Source organism: Leuciscus leuciscus (genome assembly GCF_965113295.1).
Source record: "Leuciscus leuciscus genome assembly, chromosome: 20".
Lineage (NCBI taxonomy): Eukaryota > Metazoa > Chordata > Actinopteri > Cypriniformes > Leuciscidae > Leuciscus > Leuciscus leuciscus.
Window position 1 is genome coordinate 881,751 of NC_138744.1, and position 23,250 is coordinate 905,000.

The 23,250-nt window shown below is 44.0% G+C and overlaps 2 protein-coding genes across 3 annotated transcripts in view; both read left to right on the forward strand.

Moving 5' to 3' along the window:
- Positions 1 to 131: 131 nt before the first annotated feature.
- On the forward strand, positions 132 to 6,769 carry eaf1 (ELL associated factor 1). Of its 2 annotated transcripts, none has more exons than XM_082150834.1 (6): positions 132 to 705; positions 1,839 to 1,933; positions 2,017 to 2,153; positions 4,269 to 4,435; positions 5,159 to 5,389; positions 6,103 to 6,769. In XM_082150834.1, exons 1-6 carry the CDS (start codon positions 603 to 605, stop codon positions 6,144 to 6,146), a joined length of 777 nt encoding a protein of 258 aa, XP_082006960.1. In that variant the 5' UTR covers positions 132 to 602; the 3' UTR covers positions 6,147 to 6,769. The 2 variants fall into 2 exon arrangements, with proteins under 2 accessions (XP_082006960.1, XP_082006959.1); XM_082150833.1 differs by having other exon boundaries at positions 135 to 705; positions 5,159 to 5,428.
- A 2,987-nt stretch (positions 6,770 to 9,756) lies between these two features.
- Positions 9,757 to 23,250, forward strand: part of bbs9 (Bardet-Biedl syndrome 9) — a 177,853-nt gene continuing 164,359 nt past the window's right edge. Inside the window, 5 exon segments of the mRNA XM_082150880.1 lie at positions 9,757 to 9,896; positions 14,646 to 14,758; positions 17,119 to 17,269; positions 17,858 to 17,922; positions 18,589 to 18,702. Coding sequence (XP_082007006.1) covers positions 14,647 to 14,758; positions 17,119 to 17,269; positions 17,858 to 17,922; positions 18,589 to 18,702 — 442 coding nt within the window. The 5' untranslated portion in view covers positions 9,757 to 9,896; position 14,646.

Consider the following 23,250-nt stretch of genomic DNA (forward strand, 5'->3'; position numbering starts at 1 on the left):
TTCGCGATGTTAGGTGTAATTACGGTAATCGCGCGGGTGTCACGCCATCAGCTCACGGGGTATGTGCTTAATATATTCACATCCTTTTAACGCGAAATTATTTTGATATTACTTAAATAGCACCGGAGACTCTTTCATAAAACAACTGTCTTAAATTACTCACGTATTTCTTTACTACTTTTTTTTTTTGGCATCACTGACCCGGAAGTGAAACAACACAAGCGAGTCTCTGGATTTTGTTTATTTTCATCTTGAAATATGTACCTGCATGTGTGCTAACACTCGGACTAACTGCGTCTAATACATATACTATTTCCTTTTAATATATTTATTTATTACTGAATGTTTGATTTGATTTCACTTTATCATCATATGGAGTTTTTCCTCATTTTTGAAAGACGAACAGCTCATCTGATACACGTTTTATCTTGTGCTTTAAATGCCAAATGTCTGATTTTACACGGATAATAACGTACAGATCTTGGCGAGTGCGCTCTTTTAGTTCCCCGTGACCCGGAAGTGTTGGATCCGCCGCAGTGCTGTGGCCACTTCTCCTCGGTGTTTGTTTACCTGTGAGGTTCTGCGGTTCTGGACTGGATGTGATGAACGGAAGCGCGAACACGCCTCTGGATAAAGAGGAGCACGTGCTGAAGCTCGGAGACAGTTTCGAGAAGAGACCCAAATCATCCTTCCACACCATCAGATGTGAGTGACACAAACACAGCTCTAATCTCGAGATTAGTGTTTAGCAGAAGCGCCTTTAGCAGCAGAATAACAACATCCAGCGTAGAGGTGATGTGACGTCACTGACAAGCAGCGGGAAAATCAGACTGGATCATTTTGGCGCGATATTAACGGACAACTGAAGAAGCTAAAGTAATCTGCGGGCTTTTATTATTCTGGCCCTGATTAATTACCAAATTATTTAAAAATATGTATATTGATAACACTTTGTTTGAATGAAAATTGAATTTAAACAAAGTGAAAATTCAAACGCAAAAAAATCAATTAAATGTTTTTCATTTTAACGCATGAAAGTGAATTTGCGATCAAGAACAAATGTGGGCGGGGCTTGATTGTGTCCGTGTGGAATTGATTGGATGGTTGTGGTTTGCTATTGGCTGATCTCATGTGAGTGACAGGTTGCCCCGCCCACATCATCAGAGAAGAGAAGCTGCAAGAGGAACTTATTCTGATTCAAGATTATAAACACAATAATGATGATGTGTGCCGATTAATCATTCAGAGTAAACACGGCTATATTCCATAAAAAAACAAGAATTGTCCATTTTGATTCAAGACCATTAAAGTGCCCCTATTATGCTATATTTTTAAGGCTCCTTTAGTTTTGGACTCTCCTACAATAGCTTTACTTGTATCAAAAGTAAAAAAAAAACAAATCTTACTCCATCCTTTATCTTTACTCAAAGCAGTGAGAACGACAGTTTTAGGTAATCGAGGCCCACAGCTGATCAGCAGAAGTATTTCAGGATGATAATAATAACGTGAGTTTATGCCGGAAACTTACACAATATAAACACAAAACTAAGGATTTTGAACACCTGGTAGAAAATGTATACATCAATAATTAGTCATACTTACAGGGTGTGATTCTGAGGAGCTGGACGTATGTATGATGTATGGGTCCAGTATACTGATACACATGAACACAGAAAACAGCGCTTGGTTTAAAGTCACATTGAAATGCTCACAAAGGAATCGAAATTTACATTTTATGACAAGTATCCGATTCCTGAACTGGAATAGAGTTTCGATTGCCACCCTGATTGTGATGTCACACGGCATGTCTGCGAGCCTGTCCTGTGTGTGCTCCTCAGATGACTTTAAGCCGGCGTCGATCGACACGTCGTGTGAAGGAGAGCTGCAGGTGGGCAAGGGCGAGGAGGTGACCATCACACTCCCACACATCCCGGTAAGAGTGTGTCCGTCTGCCGTGTGTGTGTGTGTGTGTGTGTGTGTGTGTGTGTGTGTGTGCTCACTCACTCTCGTCCGCAGGGATCCACGCCGCCCATGACCGTCTTCAAGGGCAACAAGAGGCCGTATCAGAAGGACTGCGTGCTCATCATCAACCACGACACGGGCGAGTACATGCTGGAGAAGCTGAGCAGCAGCATACAGGTCAAGAAGACCAGGTGAGCACGCCGGAGGACTCACTCATGTGCTGGGGTTATTAAAGACACGCAACACACCTGCGTCTCTCTCTCTGAAGGACTGAAGCAGGGTTATTAGGCTGCTGTCACTTTAAGAGCTGCACGGATCCAGTATACTGATACACACACACACACACACACACACTCTCTTTCAGTGTTTACTCACTAAAGACATAACCGACTGTGTTGGTCAATATTGAAAATGCCATTATTTAACAAGATTATTGGTGGGTGATATTGATATATGATATGAGTCATTTTAAATATCAGTGAAACTTCACAATTATTGACTTCAGGAGGACTTTAAGAGCGGCAGGGATCCAGTATACTGTTACACACACACGCTCTTTCTCAGTGTTTACATTTACCTAAGACATAACCGACTGTGTTTAGGAGGATATCCGGCAAAATGGAAATCTCTTTCGCAACTTTATATGCTTTTAATAACAGTTTAATATCAGACACGTCCTACAGTGTGGTGTGAAGCTCAGAACTGAGTGAATCCAGTGAATCCACACGATAAACTCGCTCAGCTCTCCTGCATAAATCATGCTCACCTCACTCACACTGGAAGAGACTGGTGGTGTTTGTGTTAATAATGATGTATGCAATATTACCAAGTATATCCTGCACGACCAGTTACAGATGCATAACACTGCAATCATTCTAACTAAAACATGCAATGTGAATATTTGATTGAGATCACATGACTGGGAGTGTCGCAGTGCATGCGTGTGTATGTCTGCGCTCATGTGTCGGTGAGATGAGGTGTGTGTGTGTGTGTGTGTGTGTGTGTGTGTGTGTGTGTGTGTGTGTGTGTTGGTCAGGGCCGAGGGCAGCAGTGGATGATGATTGTGTGTGTGTGTGTGTGTGTGTGTGTGTTGGTCAGGGCCGAGGGCAGCAGTGGATGATGTGTGTGTGTGTGTGTGTTGGTCAGGGCCGAGGGCAGCAGTGGATGATGAGTGTGTGTGTGTGTGTTGGTCAGGGCCGAGGGCAGCAGTGGATGATGAGTGTGTGTGTGTGTGTGTGTTGGTCAGGGCCGAGGGCAGCAGTGGATGATGAGTGTGTGTGTGTGTGTGTGTTGGTCAGGGCCGAGGGCAGCAGTGGATGATGAGTGTGTGTGTGTGTGTGTGTTGGTCAGGGCCGAGGGCAGCAGTGGATGATGAGTGTGTGTGTGTGTGTTGGTCAGGGCCGAGGGCAGCAGTGGATGATGAGTGTGTGTGTGTGTGTTGGTCAGGGCCGAGGGCAGCAGTGGATGATGAGTGTGTGTGTGTGTGTGTGTTGGTCAGGGCCGAGGGCAGCAGTGGATGATGAGTGTGTGTGTGTGTGTGTGTTGGTCAGGGCCGAGGGCAGCAGTGGATGATGAGTGTGTGTGTGTGTGTGTTGGTCAGGGCCGAGGGCAGCAGTGGATGATGAGTGTGTGTGTGTGTGTGTGTTGGTCAGGGCCGAGGGCAGCAGTGGATGATGAGTGTGTGTGTGTGTGTGTGTTGGTCAGGGCCGAGGGCAGCAGTGGATGATGAGTGTGTGTGTGTGTGTGTTGGTCAGGGCCGAGGGCAGCAGTGGATGATGAGTGTGTGTGTGTGTGTGTGTTGGTCAGGGCCGAGGGCAGCAGTGGATGATGAGTGTGTGTGTGTGTGTGTGTTGGTCAGGGCCGAGGGCAGCAGTGGATGATGAGTGTGTGTGTGTGTGTTGGTCAGGGCCGAGGGCAGCAGTGGATGATGAGTGTGTGTGTGTGTGTGTGTTGGTCAGGGCCGAGGGCAGCAGTGGATGATGAGTGTGTGTGTGTGTGTGTTGGTCAGGGCCGAGGGCAGCAGTGGATGATGAGTGTGTGTGTGTGTGTGTGTTGGTCAGGGCCGAGGGCAGCAGTGGATGATGAGTGTGTGTGTGTGTGTGTGTTGGTCAGGGCCGAGGGCAGCAGTGGATGATGAGTGTGTGTGTGTGTGTGTGTTGGTCAGGGCCGAGGGCAGCAGTGGATGATGAGTGTGTGTGTGTGTGTGTGTGTTGGTCAGGGCCGAGGGCAGCAGTGGATGATGAGTGTGTGTGTGTTGGTCAGGGCCGAGGGCAGCAGTGGATGATGAGTGTGTGTGTGTTGGTCAGGGCCGAGGGCAGCAGTAAGGTCCAGGCTCGTCTGGATCAGCAGTCGGTGAGAGCGACTCCGCTGACGGCTCAGTTTCGCACACCCCTCCGGCCAGCAGGGGGCGCTAGGAGCTCGCCAGGCAAAGACCACCCTTCACCAGAGCCACAGCTGGACGACATCAAGCGAGGTCAGACACACACTCGCACACACAGGGGTCGCTTGTGTTTTCAGAATTGAGCTTTTTTATAGTTTTATACGTAATGGAAAAGTTACGCCACTCTGCCATAGGTTCGTGCAGTTCCCACTGACCAGCCAATAGCGTGAGAGTAGTCTCTGCACTGCAGTAGCACTGCGTTATTATACAAAAAGGCTTCAATATTCAGAGAAAAAGGAGTTTTCCCCTTAGCGTATAGCTACGCAATCCTCGTTCCCTTATCTCGGGGAACCGAGGTTACGTTAGTAACAAGAGTCGTATCTTCCGGGAACGAACACGTCACAATATTCCTCATTATAATAATTCATACGCAGAATAAAGGGGCGGGGCCTGGTTGAGTTAGTTAGTAGTGTGTTAAACTGGTGGTTATGGGAAGGGGCGGATATTTCCCAAACACACTTGAAGCGCTCGACCAATCACAACACACTGATCCAGCCGACCAATCAGAGCACAGTGTGCTTTTCAGAAGGAGGGGCTTCATAGAGACAGGAAGTAAACAGAGCGTTACTGACAGACTGGGAAGAGAGGAGCCGCAACAATGGAGAATATGAGGAGAATAATCAACATTCAAGCAGGAAAACCTGTTCTAGTAGAGCCTGAAAACTACAGTTTAAGGTTGCAACGCTGACTCCAGTGCTGTGTGGAGGTGTAATGTGTGTGTGTGTGTGTGTGTGTGTGTGTGTGTGTGTGTCTCAGAGCTGCGGGCTGATGTGGACGTGATCGAGCAGATGAGCAGCAGCTCCTCTTCCTCAGACTCGGGCAGCGGCGCTGAAGACAACAGCTCCGGCAGCGACTCAGAACCCGACACTCGTCTCTCTCCCGGCGGGAACAACACGGACAACGGGCTCAGCCAATCACAGGGCAGCAGCCAGCTGATGAACACGCTCAGCCAATCACAGGGCAGCAGCCAGCTGATGAACACGCTCAGCCAATCACAGGGCAGCAGCCAGCTGATGAACACGCTCAGTAAGACACACACACACACACACGCATGTCACGTGCTGCGTCCCAATTATATACTACGCCCTAAAAGTATGTACTCTTTATGTAAGTAAAGAGTAGGCAAGCTTTAGGACTTTACTTCGTCATCTTTAACGGACAGCCCTGTCGCCTAGTATAAATGTTACAAATTAATAATTAATTATTATAGTTACGTGAATCCTGTCACCGTAAACTGCCCTGTCAATCATCTCGTCACAGTTAAAATCATCCACATTCAATTTCATTTAATTTCCTGCCGTTTCGGAGAGAACTGTAGTCGCACACTCTGATCTGCCGGTCTCGGGTCTTCATGCGGAGACTCTCCTCATGTGTTTGCAATTTATGCATTTAAAAGTTAATGGTTAAACGTATCTTACGTACTCGCACATCCGCCATGTCTGTAGTTTAAGACTTTTCACTCATATTTGTAGTTCTGATCGAATCCTCGTCCAGCGCGCAGTGAGTTGTGGGACATTAGCCGTTAGCTTGTTCTGCGGGAAAAGTAGACCATCCGGGTATATCTGGAATACTCATTTCAACACTGCCATTCGGGACGTACTAATTCTATTTTCAGATACTATTTAAGGCGGATAGTATTGTGACGCAGCGATTGTCTCCTCATAACCAGCAGAAGATGAAGTGTGTGTTGTTGTCCTCAGGAAACGATCTTCAGCTGAGTGAGTCCGGCAGCGACAGCGACTGACTCCCAGACCATCAGCTCGTCTGCTCATCCCAACATCCCGGAGATTAGAGAATGTTTTAAAGAATGTAAAGTAACTTTTAGATTTTATTTTTATTGCAAAGGGAAATTGTTGATCAGATAAAGGTTGTGTGATGATGTAGTATTGTACCTCTGGTTGTTCAGTGTTTTTATGAAGTTCAACATGCTTGTTTAATGTTCAGTGTTCACACACACACACACACACACACACACACACACACACACACACACACACACACACACACACACACACACACACACACACACACACACACACACACACACACACACACACACACACACACACACACACACACACAGACCATCTGTGAAGTTCAGTGTTTCCTACAGTGTGAGAGCAGTGCTGACAGATGATATACATTACTTCGGCTTATTTTTTGTTGTTGTTTGTGTTTTTATGACTTAAGACTCACAATCCTTCATGTTACATGAAATATTTGAAATCCTTGTCGATACCAAAATATGTGTGTGATCATCTCCAGACATCTATACTGCCTGTTTAACCAAAAGCAAATTGTTGTAATGCGATAAATGTTGTATATAGTGTCTATATTGTCAGATAAAAGACAAAAACAAGAGCAGTGTCAGCGAGTCTGAGTGATTATTGACTCTCACACAAACATTACAGCCCTTAGAATCCGATCCATTCACCTTCGGACTCAACAATGTTTTATTACCTCGTGTAGTATTGAGTGAGACAAATAACATACTGGAACATATGACCTTTTTGTTTTGTTTAGTCGTTTTCTCAACGTAGTCATTTAAAACATAAGAATAATAATGCTAGACCTGTAAAAATACATTGAATAAAACATATAGAGAGGCGATAATGTAAAATAGTTGTGACAATCTTTACTCCAGTAACTTTTTTTAAGCGTAGGTTTATTGTTTATTTTTTAAGTCAATTTCGTTAGACATACCTTAAGGGAACATTAAGCCCTAAAACGCTTACGAAACGATTGAATAAAACAAGGATGTAAAAAAAAAAAAAAAAACATTATTATGACCAAAAAATCTTGTAATTAAAACTTGTAAAACTTGTAAAGCACTTAAATGTGTTTTAATGAAATGTGACAAATTGCCTTACATACGATGACCTCTGCTGCCCTCTTGTGTAAGATTTTTATGGCCACCAAATTGAAACAAAATTATAAACCTTTGGAGTCGGCTTATGGTAGAGAAATGAACATTCAACTACTCTGGTGGACATTCCTGCAGTCAGCATGCCAATCGCACACTCCCTCAAAACTTCTCATCTGTGGGATTGTGCTGTGAGATAAACTGCACATTTTAGAAAGGCCTTTTACTGTGGCCAGCCTAAGGCACACCTGTGCAATAATCATGCTGTCTCATCAGCATCTTGATACGCCACACCTGTGAGGTGGATGGATTATCTCGGCAAAGGAGAAGTGCTCACTAACACAGATTTAGACAGATTTGTGAACAATATTTGAGAGAAATAGGCCTTTTGTGTACATAGAAAAAGCCTTAGATCTTTGAGTTCAGCTCATGAAAAATGGGGGCAAAAACAAAAGTGTTGCGTTTATAATTTTGTTCAGTGTATATTACTTGTAAAAAAAGCTAGATATTGCGAATACATTTTGCTTATTTGTCATTGCACTAATGTAAAAAAGTCTGTAAAATATTTATGGTTAGATGATGAATAAACTTATACAATTCATTTAATAATTTGTGTACAATAATTGGCTTAAATCAATCAAACGATCTAATGATTAGTTGATCCCTCCTAATTTCATGCCTTTAGCAGTAAATCCGTTTTATGACAGCTGATAAAGATATTTTAAATCATTGAAAACATTTAGAAATATAAACACAAAAATTGGATACGCTTCACGATTATGCGTGTCATCCTTGCGCAGGGAAATGCTAATCTTCTCTGTATCGTTCCAATTTTAGTATATGTGCTGCCTCGACAGCACGGTAATATCGTGAGGAACACCTAGATTTAGAGTTCCGATAGTGGCTATTAATGTGCATAACGGTAGCGAAAACAATTAGACAAAATCAAGGATAAGAGCTGTAAGTTGGTTATATCGCAGAGCTGTATATGAGAAATCTTGAGCACATTAAAAAAAATAATAAAAACGTACATTTTAAGAGGATTCACTACTGTTGTAACAAGCATTCTGAGACATATGCAAAATACTCGCGTTCTTGTGAAATGATTGGGCGTTTTGTTTGTCGTTGCCCCGCCCCCTCAGTGTGTCTGCAAATCAGAAGCGGGGAATGTCAGGGAATTAGATAAAAAATAAATCAGGTGTTTTTTTTAATGTTTATCATTGTTTAGTGCATACAGTATTTAGAAAATAACATTATTTCATATTAATTCGAACTATTGTAAAATTAGGCTGATGGTAGACTTTGTAATCATGCTATTTTCTTATTCCATATCAGTGATAAATTGTTTAATTCTTTCTGAAGCGGATGTAGTCTAGGAGGTATTCTGTTAACATCAAAGCTGCATCTAAAAAAATGTATAGTATATACCATTTAAAAAATAAAGTTGTTGTAAATGAATTGCAGGGGCGGGGCTTAAGCGCACCACGTTATTGGAGATTACGAAGGTTATGATATTTTGATTAAACATTACGAGGTCAATAATAATAATAATAATTATTAAATGAAACATATGTACAGATTATTTGTTCATAGTAAGATATATACAACATGCATTTAGATTTTGAAGGTTCATTTCATGCTTTTTATTTATTTAATTTTTTTAATACAGAGTTATACAAAACACTTATAAAAATTTCAGCATCTTTCACAATTTCACAATTCAGCATCTTGTATCAAAAAATCACTCATACATCTAATACATCAAGTATCCTTCTCAACAGCTGAGATGTCGTAACAGCGATTGTTCTGTACTGAAGTATTGAAGAGAGTTGTAAAAAAACTTTAAGACAGTGGAACTACCATTTGGTACAGTTAACACACATTTTTCTTTATGTATATGATTTTTCCCAAATAAAATTAGAATTTTAGTTATATTATCCATTTCCAATAAACCGGTATGTTCATTTCATGCTATCAAAATCTCTTACAAATCTTCTTACAAGAGGAATCATTTTAAGTCATATTAGCAGAATTTAAAGCTCTTAAAAACATTTTCAACATTTTTATGATTGTTATTTAATAAATGTTTTACGTTCTGTTTCTACAAAATACATATGATTATGAATGACTGACATTGTTATGTTGAAGAATACATATATTTCTGTATGTATATTTCTATAAATGCATAAGTATTGTAAATATGTGCGTGTCCATTACACAGACTGCCTTTCAGTGCAACAACTAAACATTCGTATATATGCATTTTATAAAACACATTCAGACATGCACTAGACCCGGATCCTTAGGCTAATAAAGTACGGCAAAAGCGGGACTTTTTTATTTTATTTGATTGAGAACATTATATGAACAAAGATGGAAACAGTCACAATGTAGAACAAACAAACGAAAAGAAAGAAGGAAAAAAGTACAAGACGGGGGTATATAACTAATCAGAATAGATCACGGGACTTTTATTTTGGTACGGCCTCGTGAAGTAACGTGACGCAGTTCCGGCTGCAGCGTCGCTCTCGGCACCATGACAACAGCGGGTCTGGAGTGAGGATCTGAGATGAGTTGAGCTGTTGTGCTTTACCTCACATTACTGAAGGAAACTCACTGCATTCTCTACAGGTACAACATGCCTTTATTCACCCTCGCGAGTGAGAGCAGCGGCACACAGGTTATACCGCGAGACTGGGGCAGTTTGAGCTGAAGCGAGCGAACAGATTCAGCAGAATCTCGAACTCATGTAGAAGAAGCGACTCAGATTATACTGTATATCATCTAGATGTGATTATGACTTTTTAATTAAACTTTTGCTGCTTTTGTAGACCCTCCTTTTACAGTCATATTAATAGTCTGACTAATTCTGCACGTATGAGCTCCATCAGAGATAATAGCCAGCATGTATTATTGTATTGTTAATGCACAGAAGTCTCTTGTGTTGGTGTGGATTAGCAGTGCTAGTTAAGCAGTCAGCAGTTAGTTAGCAAAGCTGCTTGGATGGCAGCCAATCAGACGCGCCGCTGGGGTCACGTGACCCTTCAGTCAGCATCAGCTTCATCATGTCTTGCCCTGTCCAGTATGTAAGTCAGTCAGACTGTGTGTCAGACATAAATGTGTTCCCATCTACAGCTTTATATTATCAGATAGATGATCAGACACTCCTGTAAGTTAGTATTTCCTCATATTCTCCATTGTTGCGGCTCCTCTCTTCCCAGTCTGTCAGTAACGCCAGAGCCCGTCTACGGAGAGCCTTGGCACTTCCTATTAGCCCCATTGTATAGATGGTTGGTTGCAGTTCCATTAGAATTCCACTGGAGGTGATCGCGGGCGAGTGCAGACTGAATGGGAGTCAATGGGGCTAGACGGCTAAATTTGTCTCTTTCTCCCGATTGCCGTTGAGAAATCTCAGATTTTATTGTAGGTTTTGCAAGTTCAACATGGGTTATAGGTCGAAAATTGAATGAGCGAGTACTTATGTCCTTTCGATTTCTCACAGGTTGAGTTGTTGTTGCCCATAACACGCTAGTATTCTGCTAATGAATGCTGATTGGTCAGTGAAGGACTGATTACGACCAGAGATACCGCTTGATGGCATCGTGTCATCCGAAGCGAGACCAGAAACAAACAAAACAAAAACTCTTCTAGCACGTGTATTTACCTGTGTCAGCTGTGTTGTGTAGTTACCTGTGTCAGCTGTGTTGTGTAGTTACCTGTGTCAGCTGTGTGGTGTGTTTACCTGTGTCGGCTGTGTTGTGTTTACCTGTGTCGGCTGTGTTGTGTGTTTACCTGTGTCGGCTGTGTTGTGTGTTTACCTGTGTCAGCTGTGTTGTGTTTACCTGTGTCAGCTGTGTTGTGTAGTTACCTGTGTCGGCTGTGTTGTGTGTTTACCTGTGTCAGCTGTGTTGTGTGTTTACCTGTGTCAGCTGTGTTGTGTGTTTACCTGTGTCAGCTGTGTTGTGTTTACCTGTGTCAGCTGTGTTGTGTAGTTACCTGTGTCGGCTGTGTTGTGTGTTTACCTGTGTCGGCTGTGTTGTGTGTTTACCTGTGTCAGCTGTGTTGTGTGTTTACCTGTGTCGGCTGTGTTGTTTACCTGTGTCAGCTGTGTTGTGTGTTTACCTGTGTCAGCTGTGTTGTGTTTACCTGTGTCAGCTGTGTTGTGTGTTTACCTGTGTCGGCTGTGTTGTGTTTACCTGTGTCAGCTGTGTTGTGTAGTTACCTGTGTCGGCTGTGTTGTGTGTTTACCTGTGTCGGCTGTGTTGTGTGTTTACCTGTGTCAGCTGTGTTGTGTGTTTACCTGTGTCAGCTGTGTTGTGTGTTACTGTGTTTACCTGTGTCGGCTGTGTTGTGTAGTTACCTGTGTCAGCTGTGTTGTGTAGTTACCTGTGTCAGCTGTGTTGTGTGTTTACCTGTGTCAGCTGTGTTGTGTGTTTACCTGTGTCAGCTGTGTTGTGTGTTTACCTGTGTCGGCTGTGTTGTGTGTTTACCTGTGTCAGCTGTGTTGTGTGTTTACCTGTGTCAGCTGTGTTGTGTAGTTACCTGTGTCAGCTGTGTTGTGTAGTTACCTGTGTCGGCTGTGTTGTGTGTATCCCTGTGTCGGCTGTGTTGTGTGTTTACCTGTGTCGGCTGTGTTGTGTGTTTACCTGTGTCGGCTGTGTTGTGTGTTTACCTGTGTCGGCTGTGTTGTGTGTTTACCTGTGTCGGCTGTGTTGTGTGTTTACCTGTGTCAGCTGTGTTGTGTGTTTACCTGTGTCGGCTGTGTTGTGTGTTTACCTGTGTCGGCTGTGTTGTGTGTTTACCTGTGTCGGCTGTGTGTTGTGTGTTTACCTGTGTTGTGTGTTTACCTGTGTCGGCTGTGTTGTGTGTTTACCTGTGTCGGCTGTGTTGTGTGTTTACCTGTGTCGGCTGTGTTGTGTGTTTACCTGTGTCGGCTGTGTTGTGTGTGTTTACCTGTGTCGGCTGTGTGTTGTGTGTTTACCTGTGTCGGCTGTGTTGTGTGTTTACCTGTGTCGGCTGTGTTGTGTGTTTACCTGTGTCGGCTGTGTGTTGTGTGTTTACCTGTGTTGTGTGTTTACCTGTGTCGGCTGTGTTGTGTGTTTACCTGTGTCGGCTGTGTTGTGTGTTTACCTGTGTCTGCTGTGTGTTGTGTGTTTACCTGTGTCGGCTGTGTTGTGTGTTTACCTGTGTCAGCTGTGTTGTGTATTTCCCTGTGTCGGCTGTGTTGTGTGTTTACCTGTGTCAGCTGTGTTGTGTAGTTACCTGTGTCAGCTGTGTTGTGTGTTTACCTGTGTCAGCTGTGTTGTGTGTTTACCTGTGTCAGCTGTGTTGTGTAGTTACCTGTGTCAGCTGTGTTGTCGATGCCTCGAGAGAAAAGAAAGTGCAGAGCGCGAAAGCACCAAAGTGACTGAAGGATTGCCGTAAAGCAGTATCTCTGGTCGTTCGATGTGTGTGACGTCATTGACACTTTAAAATACTTTTTAAAGCAAATAAGTGACTCTAAAAAATCTAACACCCAGCAATGTGTAATTTCTTTGCATCTCCTTTCGAATACAACATTCAAATTATTAGACAAAAAATTATATCCTGAGAAAAGTGGATTTTGATAGATATAGCGCCATAGACCTCCATTCATTCTGCACTCGCCTGCGAGCGCCCCCGCATGGACAGAGACGCGTTACTGCAGCCAGTCCAGAAACCGGAAGTAACCAGAGTGCCAATTCTCTTCCTATTAGACATTCTCTGGTAACGCTCTGTTTACTTCCTTGTTCTATGAAGCCCCTCCTTCTGAAAAGCACACTGTGCTCTGATTGGTCGGCTGGAGCAGTGTGTTGTGATTGGTCGAGCGCTTCGAGTGTGTTTGGGAAATGCCCCGCCCCTTACCATAACCACCAGTTTAACACACTACTAACTAACTCAAATTTCATTCTGCGCATGAATTATTATAATGAGGAATATTGTGACGTGTTCGTTCCCGGAAGAAACTCAAGACTACAGTGGAGGTGTTTCAGGAGTTCAGGAACACTGACACTGATATAGAGAAGAACTGGAGCTTCTTCATGATCCCACAGCAACATTACACACTAAACACAGATGAACATGAGAAACCAGGATCACACACACCTCTGTCTATCTGTCTATCTGTCTATCTATCTATCTATCTATCTATCTATCTATCTATCTATCTATCTATCTATAAATTTCAGAAACGTCTGTCTGTCTATGTCTGTGTGTGTGTCTGTTATTCGCATATCTCTCGAACCGTTAGTCCGATGGATTTCAGACTCGACAGGTGTCTCGCTACAGGCACGAGTAAGTGCAGTGCCAATTTTGACGTTGTTTGGATGAGAAATGCTAAAGATATCGGTAAAAGAAGCACTTAGAAGGTTGTGGTTTAAAAATAAACATTCTGCCATAAACACTCTGTCTAGCCGAGCAGAAACACTGTTTACTTCTGAATATTATAGTTTGGTTCCAAAACGTGATAAATCCATTTTCATTAATTTGAGTAAAAATGTGTTTTCTTTACCAAGAAACCAACAATTACTAAAAACACACACAAAAACTGATTTTGCACGGGCACTTTGCACTAGTTTTCACAAACACAAAAATGCAAAAACATGGAAAATCCTTGAGATGCGCTCGGCCAATCCTTCCAGACTGCGCTTGAGTACGGCTGCAACTCCTCTGAAATCTTACATGTGTTAAAATCCGCATAATATCTTCCTTAGATTCAGATTCAGACTATTTCCTCATTTCTGCCAGCTGGACGGTGAGAGACCTGTTCCTCTCCTCCCTCTCTCTCGAACCGCTTTAGCTAACACAGCACACACTGGGTGAACATATGAGGAGGAGCGGCTTTAAAGCTAACTCCAAGCCAAATATACAAGGGCAACTTCTTAAATAATACAGCACTGTACCTGAAACAGGAATGAGCTGAGAAGAATAATAATACTGAAAGCATATTGAACGGGCTCTTCCTCTGGGTGTGGTCTGGCCTCAGCTGAGGTTAGTGTGTAACACACCGCACACATGTGGGATCCGTGGCAGAACCCGGTGCTCCAGCGTCTGGAGGATCCTCACCAACTCCATCAATCAACTTATCGACAGATTCATCAAAAGAGCTGATTTTCTGAGTTATGTTCACTGAAGATGAAAGTGCAAACACTGTATTCCATCAGGAGAAGCTGTACTGTATGATGAAGAGTATGATGAAGAGTGAGCTGAACCCACAGAGCGACAGGGAAGCGTTTGACTGTTAGTGTGTGTGTTTGTGCCTGAGGTTTCTGCATGGAGATGTGATGACGTGATTGGTCCTCTGTGTTACAGAATGTCTCTGTTCGAGGCTCATGATTGGTTCTGTTGTCCTCTGTGTTACAGGATGTCTCTGTTCAAGGCTCGTGATTGGTGGGCGTCAGTGCTGGGCGAGGGAGAGGAGTTTGATCAGGGCTGTCTGTGTGTCGGGGACGTGGATAACAGTGGAAGTGGATACGGTGAGTTACACACTCTCTCCAGTATCTGATCAACCATGGACACTAGGAGTGGAACGGTACACAGAAGTCACGGTTCAGACGTCACGGTTCAGACGTCACGGTTCAGTGCGACTTCGGTACAATGGAGGGAAAAGCGAAACAGAACTGCAGAAGGCGTGTGCATGTCTCAGGCTGGACCACCAGAGGAAAATAAATTATTTAAGCCTTGTATTTTTTAAATAAGTTTTATTAATAAAGGCATAGAACCAGTTTATTTGTAGTGCACTGACAATAGTTTTATATAATTAGTTTATTAATTAAATTAATAAAAAGACAAAAGACCTTGAGATATGTTTGGTAACTGTTCCTGAATGGATTTAAAATTAATTTGCTATATTTCAGATCAATATATTTGTTTTCCTTACAATTTTAATTAACACTAACTTTATTCTCATCTGAATTATAAATAATTTATTTCTGTATAAAATAATACTACCATTAAAAACACATTTGATTTTCTTTTTTAATCAATGTAGAATGTGTGACTTAAAAATAAACAGATTAGAGCTCGGTTTGAGGACAAGAAATGAAAACCAGTGCAATATGATGAATGTCCAAAAGATGGCACCGACAGACTGTTTTTAAATGGGGTTGGATAAATTTTGTTTTTCTTTTAAACTGTGTGTGTGTGTGTGTGTGTGTGTGTGTGTGAGAGAGTTTGGTTGGGTGACAGTTGTAGGTTACAGTTTGACAAAAGCACAATGTTGTGTTTTATTGCGAGTGTACACAAATATAAGTAAACACTTTGCAGTTTGAATGATGTCCTGTATGAACAAAATGACGGAGTGTGTTTCTATGTTTCCACTGTTCGATCGCGCCCGCGCCTCTCTCTCACACACATACACGCACGAATGCACGCACACACACACACACGCAAACAACATATTCCAGCATTGCAAACTTGACATCGCAGCCTGTTCATTATAGCCACAGAGCTTCAGAGCTGAGGTGGAGCTACAGATTAGGTGTCCCTAACTGAACAGTTTATACAGCATACTGAATATAGATTGAGACTCGACCCATTTCTGTGCGTTTTACAAATAAACACAGCTGGAAAACTGTACAGTGTAAACGTGGAACTGCAGAAACACTTGTATCTTTAAATTCAGTACTAAACCTGGAGTGTGTCGCCCCAAACCCATCCTAGGGTCACAGCTTCCTCTCTTACCAGCGTTCTACAGTGATTTAGCATTTCCAGAACCAAAGTTCCAACACACATTCACAAAGTTGTGTGTTTGTAACGACAGCTCGACCTGCGGTGAGAAGCAGTGAACATGATGACATGTGGATCTTAAATAGATCGTGCTCTTGTTCACATAATATACATATAGAATATAATATATATCATTCACCGCATTAGAGCTGCAGGATTCTGGATATATTGAGAATCATGATTTATTAGTTTCAAACAGAGATCATGATTCTCCCACAACTAATCAAAATAACATGTCGTTCACTAGAGTTCTGACAAAATGTTATTTGCTTGAGTCTAATTAAAATGTTTAATTAATCTGAATGAATTATATATAAAAAAAGGTTTGAATGAATGATTCAATGACTCACTCATAACGACTTCACTTGTTTCATTACTGGATGAATCAGTGTTTCTGCACGAGTCTCTGGAGTAACCGCTTGCCTCCACCTACTGGTGTAACAGTGTACTTCATACAGTCTTTATTTGAAGCTTCTTTCAAAAGGTTATTTACTCTATTCTGAGATAATCTGAGTTATTGTAAGACAGAAATAATGATACTGTGTGTTAGTGAAGCTGTTTCACATCTATACATGACAACGGCTCTCTCTGGATCAGAACACACAGAATGTTCGCTGTGATCGTCAAAGGTTTAATAGACAGAGCCAAATCACTGTCATGTAGGAATAAGATCATGTGTGTGTTTGAATCGAGATCTTGTAATGATTAATTGTGCTGCTCTAATATCAATATCTATATATTTAGTAGTGAGCCAACAATCATCACTGTGAGTAAACCCCAGAGTATGAAGATGAATCAAACCTCAAATAAAGCAAAACGACAGGGATCAACAGTGATGAAGTAGCCCTCAGATAACATGTTCAGGACAGCTCATCTCATCTGTAATGATTCATGACTCATCAGTAATGGCTTTAGATGCCATATTGAATTTTATATGGATGAAAACGTAATCGTACAGTCACTGTTTCAAAACTCAGCACTTCCAGAGCTGTTCTGTGCAGTTTCCCCTGGCGTTCTCATCCCTGACAGAAGTGGAGGACATGGGGGATTGGGGGATCAGTGAAGCGGTGTGATGCTGAGCCAGACTCTGTTCTCTCCCTGTCTCCAGATAAGATCGTGGTGGGCAGCTTCATGGGGATGTTGCGCATCTTCTCCCCACACCCGTCTAAAGCGCAGGAGCTGAGCGAGGCTGATGTCCAGCTGCTGGAGGTCCGCTTCCCGGAGCCCGTCGTGCAGGTGGAGCTGGGCAAGTTCGTCTCGTGAGTCTCACACATCATCACATCCCTGCAGACCCTAATCAGCTGGTTAACTGTCTGACACAGCCTGGTTGAGGAGACCGATGTCATGACATACACGACCTGCGAAATTCAACTCAATTTAGATCATCTGGGCTTTTTTGTGAAGTAATTCTCCGATAAGAAGACATGCACATGTACCGAATAAATCTCTCGATACACAACAAAACCCTCAGCGTCAGCTGTGATTGGATAACTGGAGTAACCAGTGGACCAATGGCGTCGCAGCGTCTCTAATGTTGGTTTGGTGTTCCTGAAACGCCAGAGTGGAAGTGTGTGATCAGGATGATGTGGTGTAACTCCCTCCAGAAGCGTCTCACACACACGAGTGTGTTCCCGAACACCAGCATCCGAACGCTAGAGAACACGACAGCGTTTACTGTTTCGCCTGGCGCTCGAGACACACTCGTTTATGATGGAGGGACAGAGAAAGATTGCAGAAACTTACAGTTTATGACTGATATTTAGCACCAGTTTCCCAGGAAGTGCTCAAACACTTGATTAGATGAGTTCCTCTGTTTGCATGTGTTCTCATGACTCTTCTCTCCTCAGTTGTTCAGAGCTGCTTCATCTGGCAGTGCTTCACCCCAGGAAGCTGTCCGTCTACGCTGTGTCAGGTCAGTTCTCCACAGACTCAGACCTGTGTGCTCAACTTACTCTATGACACCTTTACACTTGATATCTTACAGTCTGTTCCCTGCTACCATGCATATGTCTTGAACAGAATTAAAGTCTTGAATGTTACCGAGCTGGTCTGAGCTCATGAAGTCTGTTATGTTGTTGCCTAGGGGTGTAACAATATATCATGTCAACAATATGTATCGTGGATAATTTACCCCAAATAACAATTAATGTGTTAGGAAAAATTCAAGTTTTCAGGGTTTTAGTGTCAGAACTGCATTAAACTACTATATATAATGTTGAATGTAATGTATAATAATGCAATGGGGGAATATTTGTGGGTCCTGATAATGCCAGATGTCTGATGTACCAGTAAAAAGTGGCCAACATTATTTTTATTATATCTAGTCAGTGACAGTGCAAACATATTCATCTACAATAATTCTGTATTTTCATCTTCAGAATCATGAATATTGTTATTCTGGTAAATCAACAGTAATTTTTTGTTAACCTTTCATCATGTCTTGGAGTATCACAATAATCTGGTATGGTGAGTTCGGTATCGTGACATGAGGGTATCGTTGCAGCCCTCTTGTGATCTGATCTTCACGTGTGTGTGTGTGTGTGTGTGTGTGTGTGTTTGCTGCTGTTGGTTTTCTCAGGCACTGCTGGGAATGTTGAACACGGTGACCAGTATCAGCTGCGATTGGTTTATGAACACAACCTGCAGAGGACAGCTTGCAACATGACGTATGGCCCGTTTGGGGGTGTGACAGGTCAGTGATGTCATCTTTAGGGATGCTCGATAAATCGGCCACCATATCCGTATCGCCCAATATATGATCATTTTTAATGCTACCGTTATCGGCCTGATAAGAAGATTTGCCTGATATATTAAAGCTGATAAATAATGTATTATTTCCTTCAGCTGAGACTCTTCAGATGCGACTGTTCAACATGATGGGTTTGAATTGCTTGAAATATGATTGAAAATCACTTCAAAAAGGAAAATACAGTTCAGGTCAACATGTGCAGCTCAAGTCTGTCATATCGGCTACAGAACATTATCATGAGAACATCATAATTGTGTGTTTGGAACATGGCTTTCAATGGTGAGACTTTTGTTTTTGCAATCAGGCTCTCAAAAAATATAGATTTATCTGCCAATATATCGGTTATCGGCTTTCAAATACAAAGAATTATCGGTTATTATTACATTATTAAAATTACATTTGCATAATGCCAGCCTGTGATCTTCATTGGCTGAGCAGCGTCTCTTAGCCCCGCCCTCAAACACTGTAGTGTATCTGAGACTGGAGGAGTTTGGTTCGTGTTGTTCGTGTCGAGAAGACGCTGTTTTCTGCTGAGAAAGCAAATCCACTTTGATGAGAGTGATACGGTAAAACCCACGCCATCGTTACCGTTCGCATCACTGTGATCAAGAGCTGAGATTCAGATATGATAATGAGCGTTTGCTTTCTGACCAATCACAGCAGAGCAGCTCTCAGAGAGGCGGAGCTTAGAGAAGACTGAATCTTTGATCGAGGCGTTTCATGTTCATTGTTAGTTCATGTCAGCTCAAGTCCAATAAATAATATAAACAGATACAACTTTTGATTTTAATGATGTATTATTAAATGCTGAAATGAACTCTTAAGATTAACAAATGCTTAGTTCATTTTAACTAATGTAATTAACAATTAACTTATTGTAAAGTGTTCCCCACTGTTCTTCTCGTGGATCTCGATGATCATCGGCTCGTAGCTTCTGTGTCGTGATGAGATCTCTCCTGTTTGTGTGAAGAAAGCTGATTAAAGTCAACATTCTATAAATAAAATAGTGGAACATGCTTGTTTAATAGGATTTTAGACTTAGCTGTGTCGTGCAGTTCCGTTATCAGCCACCTGAGGGCAGCACAGGCTCTCTGCTGGAGATCATCAGCTACACACACACACACACACACACACACACACACACACACGAGTGTGAACTGATGTGATGATGCCTAATACAGCATCTGTAGATTTTCAGCTTTTCCCATTCAAAGTAGATCCAACAATACTTGTATCCTGTCACCTGCATTAAAAATAACTTCCAAAGTGTGTTAAAGGGTTAGAGTTAATGAATTTTTGACCATATTTATGTATACCATAATAGGAAACAAATAAATGAAGAAATATTTGGTAAAATCTTTTAAACATAATTGATTTAATTGAGCCAGAGGTTTGACTTCTAACAGAGCCAAGAGTGAAAATATATCACAGAACAAGCCAGAAAACATTTGCACTTATGAATTTTTATGTTAGCCCTGCTATTCTATTGGATGCTTTGTTTATTATTATAAACTATATAGTTCTGACTGGATGAGCTGCTTCAAGGCCATTGCAAAATGCAGACAAACTCACATCAAATCACCAAGATGCACCAAAAGATGTTACTTAGTATTTAGTCTTTAGTGGTGATGTTGTTATTATTATTTATGTATTTATATATATTTTTTTACATGTAATTAAAACTGTAATCATATTTATAAATGTAACCATTTAACATTGATGTGTGTATAATATAGTTAATTGGGTAAATCAGGGCTAATATATAGTAGCGTGTGCCTGAGGGTAAGGAAAGGAGAACAGACAGGAGGAGGCGAGCTCATCCCAGAGAGTGTGTGAGAGAACACAAGCAGGGCAGACCAGTGGATGCCTGACCGAGGTCCTCAGGGCCGGGTCTCAGTAGAGTAGTGCTGCTGTCTGCTTCTCTGAGAGTGTGTGAGCGAACACAAGCAGGGCAGACCAGTGGATGCCTGACCGAGGTCCTCAGGGCCGGGTCTCAGTACAGTAGTGCTGCTCTCTGCTTCTCTGAGAGTGTGTGAGCGAACACAAGCAGGGCAGACCAGTGGATGCCTGACCGAGGTCCTCAGGGCCGGGTCTCAGTACAGTAGTGCTGCTCTCTGCTTCTCTGAGAGTGTGTGAGCGAACACAAGCAGGGCAGACCAGTGGATGCCTGACCGAGGTCCTCAGGGCCGGGTCTCAGTACAGTAGTGCTGCTCTCTGCTTCTCTGAGAGTGTGTGAGCGAACACAAGCAGGGCAGACCAGTGGATGCCTGACCGAGGTCCTCAGGGCCGGGTCTCAGTAGAGTAGTGCTGCTGTCTGCTTCTCTGAGAGTGTGTGAGCGAACACAAGCAGGGCAGACCAGTGGATGCCTGACCGAGGTCCTCAGGGCCGGGTCTCAGTACAGTAGTGCTGCTGTCTGCTTCTCTGAGAGTGTGTGAGCGAACACAAGCAGGGCAGACCAGTGGATGCCTGACCGAGGTCCTCAGGGCCGAGTCTCAGTACAGTAGTGCTGCTCTCTGCTTCTCTGAGAGTGTGTGAGCGAACACAAGCAGGGCAGACCAGTGGATGCCTGACCGAGGTCCTCAGGGCCGAGTCTCAGTACAGTAGTGCTGCTCTCTGCTTCCCTGAGAGTGTGTGAGCGAACACAAGCAGGGCAGACCAGTGGATGCCTGACCGAGGTCCTCAGGGCCGAGTCTCAGTACAGTAGTGCTGCTCTCTGCTTCTCTGAGAGTGTGTGAGCGAACACAAGCAGGGCAGACCAGTGGATGCCTGACCGAGCTCCTCAGGGCCGGGTCTCAGTACAGTAGTGCTGCTCTCTGCTTCTCTGAGAGTGTGTGAGCGAACACAAGCAGGGCAGACCAGTGGATGCCTGACCGAGGTCCTCAGGGCCGGGTCTCAGTACAGTAGTGCTGCTCTCTGCTTCCCTGAGAGTGTGTGAGCGAACACAAGCAGGGCAGACCAGTGGATGGCTGACCGAGGTCCTCAGGGCCGGGTCTCAGTACAGTAGTGCTGCTCTCTGCTTCTCTGAGAGTGTGTGAGCGAACACAAGCAGGGCAGACCAGTGGATGCCTGACCGAGGTCCTCAGGGCCGGGTCTCAGTAGAGTAGTGCTGCTCTCTGCTTCCCTGAGAGTGTGTGAGCGAACACAAGCAGGGCAGACCAGTGGATGCCTGACCGAGGTCCTCAGGGCCGAGTCTCAGTACAGTAGTGCTGCTCTCTGCTTCTCTGAGAGTGTGTGAGCGAACACAAGCAGGGCAGACCAGTGGATGCCTGACCGAGGTCCTCAGGGCCGAGTCTCAGTACAGTAGTGCTGCTCTCTGCTTCTCTGAGAGTGTGTGAGCGAACACAAGCAGGGCAGACCAGTGGATGCCTGACCGAGGTCCTCAGGGCTGAGTCTCAGTACAGTAGTGCTGCTCTCTGCTTCCCTGAGAGTGTGTGAGCGAACACAAGCAGAGCAGACCAGTGGATGCCTGACCGAGGTCCTCAGGGCCGAGTCTCAGTACAGTAGTGCTGCTCTCTGCTTCCCTGAGAGTGTGTGAGCGAACACAAGCAGGGCAGACCAGTGGATGCCTGACCGAGGTCCTCAGGGCTGAGTCTCAGTACAGTAGTGCTGCTCTCTGCTTCCCTGAGAGTGTGTGAGCGAACACAAGCAGGGCAGACCAGTGGATGCCTGACCGAGGTCCTCAGGGCCGAGTCTCAGTACAGTAGTGCTGCTCTCTGCTTCCCTGAGAGTGTGTGAGCGAACACAAGCAGGGCAGACCAGTGGATGCCTGACCGAGGTCCTCAGGGCCGGGTCTCAGTAGAGTAGTGCTGCTCTCTGCTTCCCTGAGAGTGTGTGAGCGAACACAAGCAGGGCAGACCAGTGGATGCCTGACCGAGGTCCTCAGGGCCGAGTCTCAGTACAGTAGTGCTGCTCTCTGCTTCCCTGAGAGTGTGTGAGCGAACACAAGCAGGGCAGACCAGTGGATGCCTGACCGAGGTCCTCAGGGCCGAGTCTCAGTACAGTAGTGCTGCTCTCTGCTTCCCTGAGAGTGTGTGAGCGAACACAAGCAGGGCAGACCAGTGGATGCCTGACCGAGGTCCTCAGGGCCGAGTCTCAGTACAGTAGTGCTGCTGTCTGCTTCTCTGAGAGTGTGTGAGCGAACACAAGCAGGGCAGACCAGTGGATGCCTGACCGAGGTCCTCAGGGCTGAGTCTCAGTACAGTAGTGCTGCTCTCTGCTTCCCTGAGAGTGTGTGAGCGAACACAAGCAGGGCAGACCAGTGGATGCCTGACCGAGGTCCTCAGGGCCGAGTCTCAGTACAGTAGTGCTGCTCTCTGCTTCCCTGAGAGTGTGTGAGCGAACACAAGCAGGGCAGACCAGTGGATGCCTGACCGATGTCCTCAGGGCCGAGTCTCAGTACAGTAGTGCTGCTCTCTGCTTCTCTGAGAGTGTGTGAGCGAACACAAGCAGGGCAGACCAGTGGATGCCTGACCGATGTCCTCAGGGCCGAG